The 15,275-nt window shown below is 36.6% G+C and overlaps 1 protein-coding gene across 1 annotated transcript in view; it reads right to left on the bottom strand.

Moving 5' to 3' along the window:
* Positions 1 to 4,135: 4,135 nt before the first annotated feature.
* Positions 4,136 to 15,275, bottom strand: part of LOC115441491 (kinesin-like protein KIF21B) — a 77,309-nt gene continuing 66,169 nt past the window's right edge. Inside the window, 10 exon segments of the mRNA XM_037442732.1 lie at positions 4,136 to 4,860; positions 7,559 to 7,773; positions 7,963 to 7,974; positions 7,976 to 8,026; positions 8,028 to 8,113; positions 8,788 to 8,933; positions 9,275 to 9,412; positions 9,817 to 10,006; positions 10,575 to 10,698; positions 12,512 to 12,653. Of these exon segments, the coding sequence (XP_037298629.1) occupies positions 4,818 to 4,860; positions 7,559 to 7,773; positions 7,963 to 7,974; positions 7,976 to 8,026; positions 8,028 to 8,113; positions 8,788 to 8,933; positions 9,275 to 9,412; positions 9,817 to 10,006; positions 10,575 to 10,698; positions 12,512 to 12,653 (1,147 nt within the window). The 3' untranslated portion in view covers positions 4,136 to 4,817.

The following is a 15,275-nucleotide window of genomic DNA, read 5'->3' as shown; positions in this document are numbered from 1 at the left end:
TATTCGGATAGCGCTCATTGTAAGCGATGTATAAGATGTACCTGTGCGTTCTATAACTTAATAAATAATCGCCAATAATGTCAAATGCCAAAACACAATTATCGTAGAAATTGGGTCGATCGGTCGCGGCTCTCTTTACGGTATAGCCGCGACCCACATCAGCTAACGTGCGATTTGTTATTATGCGTTCAATCATCAATGGGATCAAGAATTCAAGAAACAAGAAAACTCAAGACTGGAAACTCTTCAAGTCTGAAGACTCCTCAGAACTGAAGACTCTCCTAAGACGGAAGGCATCCTGAGAAGAGTAAAGGGGCGGGGTGGCATATGGCCTATAGGGTGGCATTTGGCACGGCATTAATAGTTTCTTATATACAATTTCTTATTTGCCGTCTCCCTACACTACACTCCTACTTCATCTGCCGCTGTTCAGGTATTAACTACATAAAAACCACACAGAGCTACAGTTACACCACGCTTTTTAAGGCATCAATCACAGCAACGTGGGAAAATATAACGGGCTGGGTACCGGCAGCAGTTTTTCAACTTAGTTAAACGCCCAGCAGCCGAAAGTACCTAAGGTCTTCAACCCAACACTTATAAAAAACATAGCACTGAGGTTTATAAAAGAAAAAAACACAAATAAAAGGCTGCATGATATATTTGTATCCAAATAAACAATTCATTAAAATCATTGTAAATATATTTGCACTTCTAAGCTACACGAAATAAAAAAATACATTTGATATATAAAATGAGGACACGAAACATTTTGTATAATTTATAAATTAATCTCATATGCTCTTTAGTTTATGCGTAAAATAATATCAATTAATAGCTACTCGTTATGTGGTTTCGATTTGTTAAAACATTCGATAAGAATTATATTTTTTCTGGAAATACCGCTAGAGAGCTACATATTTGAAGTAACTATATTTAATCCAAAAAGTCTAATACGCTTACGGCGGTATAAAATCAACATTATAAAATACTTCGGAATTGTAGTGTAAAAATAAATAAATATCTCTTTATTTAGGTAACTACCAGAGCATGTGCAGTTATCGATTGTTATTTGACAACTACATCTTTAACAATTTAAAAAATACAAGTTTTTTATGAACTTAATGTGCCATTATTCCAACGTTAACGTATTAGACTCTAGAAATTTTATGATTAAAATTAAAAATTATGAGAATTTCATTCAATCCCGTGTAACAATTCACACATGTCTATAGGTTGATATTATTATTGTATTATAATTTAATTTTCAAATTTTTTTACAGAACTATTCACACTTACGCCTTTATTTCGAGATCACATTCCCAAATTGTTCTACCGAAACACCAATGTTTTAAGCCGCCATCAATTTCAAACATCTACGAACAACCATCACTTTTCCCTAAATTTAATATGTAAAATTTCACGCATTTACATGACTAGCCATGCTGGGCGTCTACTACACCCCACAATTCAAGTAACAGTACCACACAGCAGTCGAGAAAGATGAAAATCTTGAGTTCAAAATATTGCGTCATAGAGAATACAGAAGTCTCGACTTTATAGCTTCTGCTTGCATAGTCTGATCTTCCACTGATTTACTTTTACTTTAATGGTTATTTAACCGTAACTTTTGGCAATGTTTATCGTTTTCTTTTTATTATTTGGTGCAGGGGATTTCGCTGTCTTCGATTGCCACGCCGTCTCTCAGCTATATTGCTATAATTTCAAAGCATTTCAGCCTTTAATACACGATAATTCTCGATTCATTACCTAGTAATAACGCGTTTTATATCTTTGTATGTTAATGAAGCATCCAGCGTTATCATAGCCTCGCAAGCATTCCGTTATCGATTACATTTTACCTAATTACACGGTGCCAACATATCGATATCCTGAATTCTCGTTCACTTATCAAACCATTGACATTAATACTTCTGTAAACCTTTTCTGATGTGAACGAGAATTTAAAATGTACACACTAAAACAATGATGATAATTTTAAAATTTACACAAACATACATTTTCGAGTTATTCACTATTTATAATCGCAAATATATTATATACGATAGAAATAATACTGAAATTGATTAACACATAATAACGTAAAACACAAAATAAATTCTTTAATTATTGTAAACATGTGACGATATTTGATTAAATTCCTTACAATAGCCTTACATAGCCTCGTGTGTAAAACTAGCTACTATTTGGACATTAGTATTACAGTTTTTGTATATTCTAAAGAGCGTTTCCGAGGCGCCATATTAGATAACTGAAATGTCGATACACATAGATTATATGTATAGAAACAAAAAAAAACATATTTTAGAAACAATAAATAACTCAATAAGAGGAAGGTAGGCAGTGAAACTCAAAGAGAACACAACAATAAAAAAAATATAGATAGAATACAAAAGCGAGTATAGCGTGCAATATAAGAACTAATATCAGAAAGCCAATATGGCGTCTCGTTTATATCTAACTACAAAATGTTTAAACGTTATGCTGTTGCTAATCTACCCGTAGCGCAGGAATGTCAATAAAAATATAATTCGTTTAATCACAGTTTATCGTAATTCACGGATCAGTTCTATTCGTAGTGGAGGTGTGCGGTTTCGTTACGATTGTCGCTTGATAGACTATAAGATACTTTATTTCCTTCATCTATAGGAATTGCTTGCGTATGCAGTGATAAGTATTGGGGTTCATTACCAAACATGTTGTCATAACTTAAATTTTCATTAAGAAATTAATTTACAAGTTGAACCAAGTTACGTAAACCTTGATGATTTTAACACATACCACTGCATATACATACGAAGGTCTTGCAAATTACATAGAATATTTTCTACATTCAAAAAATTTCTAGATTCTTGCCGTAATTTTGTAGGTTATCAAAACATTTTCGGATGCCTATGGTCCACTATTTATAGGAGAATCAAATTAAAAAAGGCATAGGAATTTGTACTAGTCACTGGGCTTTAATACAGATGTAATAAATTCATTTTTTTCAATTCCTTTTGGTGTAAATTGTTTAGAGATTGTTTATCTTCAAAACGTCATCAATTTTAATAGTAAATTGTAAAAAAATTGATAGAAATCATTTTTACTTTATTGGGTTACAAAGGTCGTCTATTTTTTATTTCTTTTTTGTAAATTTGGCATTAATTATATTGGCTTTTAAATAAGTAAAATTCAAATAACGAAAGGAACTGTTACTATGTTAGAAATACATCTTGCGGTTATTTGACACTTACTGTTACATGCGGCCCACCTGATGTAGTGTTCCTATATTAGTGTATTATCTATGGTAAAGTGGTTACCATAGCCTATAATCGTTTGCGATATTATAGGATTTGTTTGCAAGTTATGGACCTAGTAAAGTCATTTTAAGCCCATTTAGACGAACCCAATATTGTTAATTTTCTTGGATTATGATTAACATGTGTCTCCAATGGATCCTAAATATATAAAGAGTCACTTAGAAATTTATAAAAATTACACCAATACTAACATTTATCGACTCTTAACGCGAAAATTTCCAATTAATTTGTTTTCAAATTGACGTGACTACTATCCTACTATATAATAGGTACCATTCATTAAAATTAATCACAGGAATTGAAACAGCTAAGCTAAGGCTACACAGTATACAGACTATAAAATTTTAAGCCTACATACACTTACACGAATGAGTATCGGTGAGTGGACAGTTACGAAATTAAAAATAAATTATAGCCTTTGCCAATTAATATCGATAAAAATAATCGATGAAGATCTACCCATTTCAAATACATAATTTCTTTTAGCGCTTTATAATATTAAGCTATTTTTATTTAATTGAAGTAATGTCCACTCATCACTACTCAGTTACATATATTTACACATTATTATCGGTGAAGGCCATGGTTTCCAACTAGCTGTAATCTGACATTGCGCTCACACGCTCTAACTACGAGTCTACGTCGCTACGTCGTGAATCTATCCGACAACTCGATACTATAATCGATATAAATATTCGAATCTTAAAGAATATTATTCGAATTCTTATTTATAAGAACTTATGTTCCAGTTCACAATTACGGGTCTTATCAATAGACTGTCGATAAAATCTAGGGAGGTGAAAGAATACGTTACTACTGAGTATTTTTGTCTTTATCGATTCTGTCATATATTAGTATCGAGCATCGACTAATTTTGTAAGTGTAACATTAGTCTTGTTAGTAAAATATATAGTTCCTCTTGATTAGCATAAGGCGTAATATATAAAGAATAACTTTGAGCGCGTCTCAATTTTTACTAAAGATTATAATTGTCTTTTAATTGTTTAATTAATACTATTCGTTATAATAAGCCGTCCACATATAACACTGTTATTAAGATTTAGTTAATTCAAAACAATTTCATATAGCGTCTGATATATTTCACATGTCTTGAAAGCGTGTCAAAGCGCAAAACTTTATTTCGACACCTTGTATCGAAAACATACTTTTGTTACACAAAAGCAAAATAATAATTTATTAGATCTCTTCTTCAATATTGCGTGTTCGTGAGTACAACAAAACACAACTATGACAATTATTACTCATCTTGTTCGCTCAAAACCATTTTACGTCTAATTGCATAATACAATTGTAGTTTAAAGGTACTCACTGTCACGCAATACCATGATATGTACGCAAGGTCAACACAAAACAACCGTCGGTGTAACCCGTGTGTGCTTGGTGTCGGTGCGTGCGCGTGCGTCACCTCCAGGCGCGGCGCGGCGGCGGGCGGCGCGGCGGCGCGTGTCCCGGCGAGCCCGGCGCCGACCACGGTCATCTGTACTGCCGGATCCGCCAGCACCGTACACGCCCGTCACTGGAAACATCATACACTCAGAACAACACTGGAATACACATGCTACCGAAACCATACTCCTTTAATATAGCCGTGCTAATGTTTAACTCATGTAAATTAGTTTAACCACGCTAATAGTATTGAAATCATTTAACAAACCAGCTATAGTGAAGTAGTATGTTGTTTGATAGCATGTGTATTGTTGTATGACACCATCGACATGTGCAGCAAGCTAATGTGGACAACAGAGCCGCGGTCAGGTGCGGTGAGGACACACAGGAGGGTTAGTTACAAACCGCTACACTAATATTATTGCTGCAATCATAATCTATTGAATGGGGATGAATGGAAATATCTTCTACACATTGACTTTATTTTCAATTTTGCCGCATTAGTCTTTACTCTCAACTCTTCAAAGCAAATACAACCCAAAACACTTACAGTAGTTAGAAGAAAGAAACTTCGTTCAGAAGAACAAGCTATATATTTATCGACAGAGAAGCTCAGCACGGTGTTAGCATTATGAATGGCGATATAAAAGCGGCGGCGTCGTGTGCTCGTGGCAACACAGCAAGGTAGTGACGGATAATACTTATCGACAATTATTAGAATAATATCGAATAAGTTTCTTTATTTGTGTAAAATAGACCTCCCTATCAAACAAAAGCTATTATTCGTTGTGAGCACAATACACTTAAAATATATTAAAATATCGACTTGTAAGATATGATAATTATCGATATTTTGAACCTAAATGAATAATAATTTTGTAATAAATACAGAGAAAAAAAGGCCGGAGAAAATTAAATAAAAAATGATATTGATATCTACCGTGACATAGCGAATACGATGATTGTTATATTCGATATCTTAATGCAGTTGTTAGTAGCAACACAAAAAACGTTAGCACACGAACACGCTGTAACTAGCAACGAGTGAAAGCTGGAACCAATCTTAAAGGCGTTTTGGAAGGCAGAAACATCGATATGATTACTAATTACTGTTAATGAGGTTTTATGTCGATATTAGATTTTTCTGATGTAGGTCTTGTTTGCAAATACTGCTGCCAGTTTTATTAGCTGGGAGCATTCGTATGTCTATACGAATCCTTCTAGAAACTAATGGGACATTCTGGGGACTTTTGAATTATGTTATGATTATGATTGTTTTAAACTTGATAGTATGATATCAGAACGTAACCTGTCACAGACAGATACAATGTTTTTGTATTTGTCCACGAGTTTGAGAATGATAAAAAAAAAACAGCCAGGGAATAATTATATTAATTAACTTTTACCTTTAGAATTGTATAGCCTTTAAAACCGATTCCACAGTTCTTTTTTGGTTATTTTGCACGCTTGTGACATCTAGTGAGAATGAGCACTGCGCTGGTTCTAGCAACATCTATTGGCCAATTTATACAAATAGCTAACCGATCAAACTACGTGTTATTTACACGTTAAAATGCTCAAAACAAAACATTTCTCCTCTTAAGTTGCAGTTTAATTTTTGGATATACAAAATCTGTTTTTAATCTTCTTATAAAAACAAATTCTGTTTTTATAAAGGGAATCATTAAATTTTTATATAAAATGCCTCAAAAATCTTATATATTTTTCTTTTTTACATATTATGTAGGCAATGAGGGTAGTATATCTTTCCGTGTAATTTTAGACTTAAATTATCTGATCTCTTTTCAAGAGTTTTGTTTGGAAGTAATAAACGAGCGTTAACACAAGTAAGCATAAAATCAGTGTTCACGAATTGTACTGTGCTTGTGAAACAATGTGCTTGGAAAACAGTGGCATAAATATTTCTCACAGAGATTTTCTCTATCAAAGTGCAATCTTAAGAGGAGTATGCGTGTGACATAAGGTTGACAATGGCACAAACGTGTTGTAACGTGTGCGGCGGCGCGGGGCGGGGGCGGGGCGGGGGCGGGGGCGGCGCCGCTCACTCCGAGCACACGCGCCACGCGCGCACGTCGCCGCCGCTGCAACACACCGACGCTTGTACCCGCGGGCTACTACACCTACACTTATATCGACAAGGGACTCGACACCTTTATCAAGGTATTCTATCTATATATATAAAATTAATCACTATTTCCTTGGTCACGCCATCACGCGTGAACGGCTGGACCGATATCACTAATTTTTTTCTTCTGTTTGTTATTGTCAGGAGAAGGTTCTTATGAAAGAAAAATTCAAAAATTGCGCAGAAAATTAAAAATTAAGAAAACTTGAAACAATATTAATTTTACATAACGGTCAGTGGTTTAAAATAACTGTCAGCGATCGACAGAATGCGCGCGTGCATTCATAGTTAAGACAGGACTGTCAGGTCAGCTAGTTCGGGATATTTTGTAATTATTTTATTGCTTTTCCGTGACACTCCACCAGATACCCTTTGAACCGTAACAGGTAGTCGGCTGGTTTATTTATGTAAACTGCTGCATCTAATATTTTTGACATTGCGAGAAAATTCATGAAAACATGTCGATTGCTTAGATAACAATAAATTGAAGCAGTTTTTCTGGATGACCTGCGATGGCACCGAAAATTGTTGACTATTACGCTGAATTGATAAATTTAGTATATATGGACGAATAAACCCTGCAAACCGTGTATGGTATTATTTAACATAATTGACACGACAAATTGCTGTATAACAATAGTATAATTGGAGTGAGCGTGAAGCGAAGTCGCAGCATACGTACTTGCCGGCGGTGTAGAGCACGCGCAGCGCGTGTCGCGGATGCGGGCGCAGCGCATGCGCAGCGTCGGGCAGCGCGGCGGGCGGCGCGGCGGGGCGCAGCGCGGCGCTCCACAGCCGCAGCGCCGCGTCGCGCCCGCACGACGCCACCACGCGCTCCGCCTCCGGCCCCACCACGCACACGCCCGTCACCCAGCCCTTGTGCGCGTTCATCACGCTCTGCACAATGCACACACATCACAATATGGTCCTTCGAACCAGATACACATTAACAAATATCAATTATATATCAATTCTAAGACTGAAGACCTTGATGTAAAACTATGTAATACACTAAACATTGTTATCAAACTTTATGTATAAATTTTGATTTTATAAATATACGATACTATAACACAAATGACTGACATGTGTAAGCGAGGTTGTCGGTGAGACTCCACCGCTTGAGGCTGGTGTCCCTGGAGGCGCTGTACGAGCACGTCGTCGCAGAGCGCGAGCGCCTGCACGCCGTCGTAGTGCGGCGGCTCGAGCAAACGACGATTACTCGCTTCCCAACCACCTGCAATTATACAAAATGGTATCAATATTCTTTCCATTAATTTAAAGTATAGCGTTTCGTATAGTTGTAATCAGATTAAATAATAAAACAATGTTTTTGATTGCCTCGGAAGGCAAACGATCTAACGACCTAACTGATGGTAAGTCAACATCGCACATAAACGTCGATAATCCCTAGGTCACAGACTCTTTGTATTAATTTTACATAAGCGTACATTTGAGCATGTTATTATGAATCAACTAAAATTTAGTTAAGTGTTACAATTCTGATCTATTAGTCGTCTACGAGCAAATGAATCAACAATATAGTCCTTCGAGGTGATTGCAAGTTGTTCCCAGTTTAGTACCACACACTGATTCTCGGCAAATATTGCAAGCATTTCAAAGAGAACAATTAACCTGCGTTTATTGTTTATACCTCTAGGGATGTAACGGAGTGGTCCTTCGAGTCGATCGCGACGACGTCTCCGATGGTTTCAGTACCCTCCGAACTCTGACTATCACACCTCAAGGATGTCATGCTACTAACCTGCTGCTTACGCCCGCATTTTCAACGTTCCGACATATTGGTCCTTCGAGCTGTTCAAGAAAATATCCCTCGACTAAAATATCCCTCCATTGATACTAGTACCCCCCGAAGTGTGTCGACCACACCTTAAACATGACAATACTAACCTGCATCTTGGGGTTGCATCTCCAGGGTTCTGACGTAGTGGTCCTTCGAGCCGGTCGCGACGAGATCGCCGTTGGTGCCCATGCCCAGTGCGAGACACATGACTGCCGCCGCGTGGCCTGACCACACTTTGCAAATGCTCTCCAACCTGTGATGAACAACTGTGTAGTTGAGGAGGTATTGAAGATTAATAGGTGTTGAATATACGCTAATGTCTTGTATACCTTTATTGCTAATGATTTTAGTTTTTGTGGTCAATAATCGAAGTAATATTGTCAGTATTACTTTTTTTGTTGTGAACTAACACTAATATAACATTGGATATTAATAATCATTGCATTCTGTTGGTTTCGCTACATATGCTAAAACCATAAGAGAGATATAGTTATTAGGCCATGATTCGTATGTCATATATCTTTAGGGTAGGTTCTTGTAGTGGATTTGAGGCTGAAGAACAGGAATGATATGGTATGGTAGTGGTATGCGTACATGCGCAGATCCCACAGCCGCAGCTTGTCCCCGGCGGCGGTGTAGAGGCGGTGCGAGTGCGCCAGCGCCAGCGCCGTCACCGCCACCTCGCCCGCGATGCCGCGGCTCGACGGACACAGCCCGCTCACGCCAGACGACCTGGCAAACACGTGGGAATAAATTATCATATTTTATTCCAACAGAATTTTTTTCTTGCAAGCGACACTCCGTGCGAATAGGTGCCACTTAACTATACAAAGAATAATATTGAGTACAACACACATGCTGCCAAACAATTTGCAATCTCTGATGAATTTATGAAAAATATACATATGCTACAGTTTGCAACCTCTGATGAATGTAAATTTGAAGTAATCTAGTCAGTGTAGGGCATTATGGGACACTTTAAGGACATACAAGTTAGATGCCATGTAGGGCTTTGTTATATGAAATCCTCAGGAGCATTGATAGTACCTGACGAGGTAAGTTAGTCTGATATGACTGGATACTTTATTTCCCATTCACAAACAGGTTAAGTATAGTATAGTTATATAGTTCGGTACCAGAGCGTGGTGAGCGGCGTGCGGCTCCTGGTGTCGAAGAGCCGCACGGCGCCGCCCGCCGCCGCCAGCAGCAGCCGGCCCTCGCCGCGCCCGTCCGCCTCGCCCGCCGCCAGCGCCGACACCGCGCCGCCGCACCAGCCGCGCCACGCCTCCGTGCCCAGCGACAGGTCCCAGCCGCGGACCGTGCGGTCTGGAACATATACAATAGGCATTTACTATTAAATCGATCACGCGCCCCACAACGTTCCCTAATCGCTTACAATGTGTATGAGCAGCATGAATGTACACACTACGATGGTTAACATCGGGAACTGGGCCCTTATTCTGTATGATAGTGTAAACGCGTAACGCGGCCGTGTCCTAAACATGATGCGTTGTGTTACGTGCTTGTTACGCACTGTTAAAATAATGTGCGGGATAGAGAATAAGGCCCCTGCTTGGACCATTCCCCTTAGCCTACGACACTCCTTCTTAAATGGTAGTAGGGCGAGACTTCGTGGATGAAATGACCTATATTACTATTTATTATTTTAAGTAAAGTGAGTTCAAAGATAAATAATGATATATCGTGATATTATTTGTATGGTAAATGTTTATTTAGTTATTATGTAGTTTTTCCATGCCCGTAATGCATATCGCGGTATCAGACGTTTCACATTAAAAAAAAATGCTTTCTTGAGCCCAGCTAAATCATTAAACACGTACTTAAATCTTGTATGATTACTAATGGCATGACACAAAATCAAAGACTTCCTCACCGACGCCCCCGCTGTACAGCAGATGGTGTGTAGCCGCGAGCGCGAGCGCGGCGCCCGCGTGTCCCTCCGCCACGTGCGTGCACTGAATCCACGCGTTCGAGCTGGTCATACCGCCACTAATGCGCTGCCAATGAATTATACAGTTTATTGTGTTGTTGTTATAGTTGCAATTTTATTGATTACTAGCTTTTGCCCGCGGCTCCGCCCGCGTTATAAAGTTTTCGGGCTAAAGTTTTCCGTTATAAAAGTCACGCTATATATTTTACCGGGAGCCTATGTTCTTCCCAGGGTCTCCAAACTGTCTCCATACCAAATTTTATCCTAATACGTTGGGTAGTTTTTGAGTTTAACACGTTCGGGCAGACCGATGCAGCGGGGGACTTTTGTTTTATGATATATTTTTGTAGAACTCTTTAAGAGGAACAATCCCGTCATACATTATTGTTGCATAACTTTAACCGTTTACGCAGCGCACGCAACAGAGGCTCTCAAAACTAATAAATTGTCCCCGTTTTTGCATCATGTTTCATTACTGCTCCGCTCCTATTGGTCATAGCGTGACGATATATAACCTATAGCACTCCAGGAACAAAGGGCTATCCAACACAAAAATATTTTTCAGTTCGAACCGGTAGTACCTGAGATTAGCGATTACTGCTCCGCTCCCATTGGGCATAGCGTGATGATATATATAGCCTATAGCATTCCAGGAACAAAGGGCTATCCAACACAAAAAGAATTATTCAGTTCAAACTCCTAGTTTCTGAGATTAGCCATTACTGCTCTGCTCCTATTGGGTATAGCGTGATGATATATAGCCTATAGCACTCCACGAACAAAAGGCTATCCAACGCAAAAAGAATTTTTCGGTTTGGACCGGTAGTTCCTGAGATTAGCCATTTCTGCTCCGCTCCTATTGGGTATAGCGTGATGATATATAGCCTATAGCATTAACAAACAAACAACACAAACAAACAAACAAACAAACAAACTCTTCAGCTTTATATAATAGTATAGAAGTATAGATTTGTTCAGTAATATAAAGGTTCTTAATTTAAATATAAGTTAATGGAAATATTGAAATAAAAATATTTTTCCGTTTTTATACTTGTATTAAATATAGCCTATATATATAGCCTATAGCATTCCAGGAACAAAGGGCTATCCAACACAAAAAGAATTATTCAGTTCAAACTCCTAGTTTCTGAGATTAGCCATTACTGCTCTGCTCCTATTGGGTATAGCGTGATGATATATAGCCTATAGCACTCCACGAACAAAAGGCTATCCAACGCAAAAAGAATTTTTCGGTTTGGACCGGTAGTTCCTGAGATTAGCCATTACTGCTCCGCTCCTATTGGGTATAGCGTGATGATATATAGCCTATAGCACTCCACGAACAAAGGGCTATCCAATGCAATAATATTTTTTCAGTTAGGACCGGTAGTGCCTGAGATAGGCATTACTGCTCCGCTCCTATCGGGTATAGCGTGATGATATATAGCCTATAGCACTCCACGAACATAGGGCTATCCAACGCAAAAAGAATTTTTCAGTTTGGACCGGTAGTTCCTGAGATTAGCGCGTTCAAACAAACAAACAAACAAACAAACAAACAAACAAACAAACTCTTCAGCTTTATATAATAGTATAGATAATAGTATAGATGTGTAAAAATTTCCTATAAATTATGTGACGAATTGACATTGTGGCAATTTGTAGATGATTCTTAGTATAATATGTAAGTATGGAATTATAGTTGCCAGTTTCTAGTGTTCATAATTTACCATGCTTTCCTACAAGGATTGAAAATGATGGAAAGAAAAGCGTAAACAAACAACTTAACAAATACCGTATCGAGAGTGAACACTTAGATTCAGCCTATTTATACTTTATCATACTTAAAAAATCATAAAAACAATTTTCGCTGTGCGTACCTTCTGCGCCAGCTCCTTGACGACGCCCTGCGGCGAGTTGTCGTGTCCGGCGCCGGCGAGCCGCAGGAACACGTCGTCGTCGCGCGCGCGGCGCGTGGCGCCGGGCGAGGCGGGCGGCGTGCCCGACGCCGCGCCCGCCTCTCTGCGGCAGTCGCACGTTACAACCACGCCACATCCGACAATGTCGTGTCATTGTGGTAGTGATGTTTGGCCCCCAAATACGTTTCGAACTTTTTATAATTTCCAAATTCATAATATTTAAGTCTTGACTAAAAAAGAAAATTATGAAAAAAAAATTGCTAAAATGTATGGTACATTTTATGTTTTATTAAAAAATTAATTCAAACTCTTGTCTAACGTATTTTGAGGCCGACCCTTTATGGCATTACACGAAAATGTATGAATCAGAATTAAAATGGATTTTAACTTTTTCAAGTTTAGTTTGAAGCCGAATTTCAATTTACGGCAATGAATCGAATATGTAGGAGGGATTAAACACTACAGAACGTTCCTATGATTGTTGACAAATTTACTGTAAAAAGGGCATGACCAAATAAAAAAAAACTTTTTATTTAGACATGGCGATTTTACAGGTGACGTGAAAATGTGGAATCGGTATTCGCACTATGAAAACTGAAGTATTTTAGTAGGGATTAGGCAACAAATAAAATGTGCAAGCCCATGCGAACTATGAATTTTGTGAAGATATAATTTTTGTAACGTCAACAACTTATGTAAGTTAAAAAAAAATGTCCTTTAAACTTAGTTAAACTAGAATTTTAATGAATACTATTAAAATTATACCTTCACAATGTATAAGCGATGCCACACCAAAAATATACAAAATTGTACTTACTTATTTCATATTATAATTAAACATTAATCGAAAATTTACAATAAACAGTTTTTAGTGCACTATTTTTCTACGTTCTTTATTTTATAAGATACACTTAAGCTTGGAATTTATACAATTAGTACAAATGCTCCATTCAAACATTAAACAACGATGATTTATGCTGCATCTCTTGTATCGAGCATTCACAAACCTTTTTTTGTAAATCATTGAACAAGAGTATTATTTATTATTTTGATTCTTTGGGTCTTAAATAAATATTTTTTGAAACACAATCATTATCTACACAAAACTGAAATCAGTTATTTCAATGGTTAAAAGGAAAAACAATAGAAGCTGCGCACACGCATTATGGTGCTATTCTATATTCGACTACAAACTGCACAGCCTTGTTCCAAACACAATGACTATTTTATGTAGGTATATTTTTTTCTTATTGCAGTCCGCAGTTTGCAGTCGCAATTTGCAACCATAAGTACTGTACTTAAAACTAAATACCATGCAACGTGGGTGCTACATGCGATATGCAAACAAAAGTACTTTTTGCAAATATTTATTCCATTTACACATATATACAAAGTACATAGCTGACGTTCGGTAAAGCTTATAATTTGTGACTATTTTATAGACTTGCCTTTTCAATAGTTATAATTATAATTATTCTAGTTATTTTAGTTTTAAAATAAAACTATTAAGGCGATATCGAAATTAATCTATGGGACCAATCTGGAGGTATATTCTTATGAATAAAAAATATTTTCCAAATAGGTTCATAAACGACCGAGTTCTGAGGTAACAAATATTAAATAAAAAATACATGTCGAATGGATAACATCTCCTTTTTTAGGTCGAAAAAAAATATACTTACTGCAAAAAGAGACAATTGTTTAGACTAAAATCACAGTCGATCATAATAGTAATTGAATATATTTTCACCAATACATGCATACAGGTCAAAAGGAGCTTGGTTGGCGCGTGTTTGTCACACAATCTATTTAAATGACCTTTGTACCAAGTATTTCAAATAATTAATTAAATATTTTACAAACGCTTGTCTTAAACAACGTAATATAAAACAAAAAGGCAAGCCCACTAAATAATTAAATTATGACCATTTTGAATTCATATAATGGAATAATATGCTAATCTCTACTCTAATTCATTCGATATAAAATACATAATAGTGAAACATTGAACGAACTAACTAAAGGGGACAAAATCACTATATAGATAATAACTGCAAAAGGAAGCCCTGTTCATTTGGAAAATATTAAATCCACAACCGAAAAAAGTCTAAACACAGAAGATTTACAAGAAAATTCATCAAAGATCTTCTAATTTCGTAAAGATGTATACGACAGATCCATATATTCAATATCACAAAAATATATTCGTTGTTATCCCAAATTCTTACAATACTTTATAATTAATTTTTATTTTGAAAAATGCTTTCCATAGAATCGATAATTGGTATTCACCATATTTTTTACTTTTTTTATACACCTCATGGAAGATGTCAAGGATTTAGACAAATATCGATAAAATATATATACATCAAATTTTTGTCACATCACTTAATTGGCCAAACATTTTTTTAGCTCAATGTCTACTTTTAAATTATATTTAATCTTTCTTGGTTTTATATTCCAACTTCTGGAATTTAAGCACTAAGAAATAAGGCTGCAATTTGTCTAAGTAAGCATATTTAATAAATATTGGCAATTGATTACAATATGTATTTCAAATTTTCTTATAAAATGTTTATTAGACTTATATTACTACTATTTGGATTACATTTTATAGTAGATATATTTTTATTCTTACATTAGATAATATATATAATTTCTTTTTTTCTGTAATTCCGTTATACAGCATGATATTTTTTGGCCTCTTACCCGTATATCTGGTATT

Source organism: Manduca sexta, chromosome 25 (assembly GCF_014839805.1).
Source record: "Manduca sexta isolate Smith_Timp_Sample1 chromosome 25, JHU_Msex_v1.0, whole genome shotgun sequence".
Lineage (NCBI taxonomy): Eukaryota > Metazoa > Arthropoda > Insecta > Lepidoptera > Sphingidae > Manduca > Manduca sexta.
The sequence above is the reverse complement of the archived record's forward strand: the minus strand, read 5'-3'. Positions and strand labels throughout refer to the sequence as shown.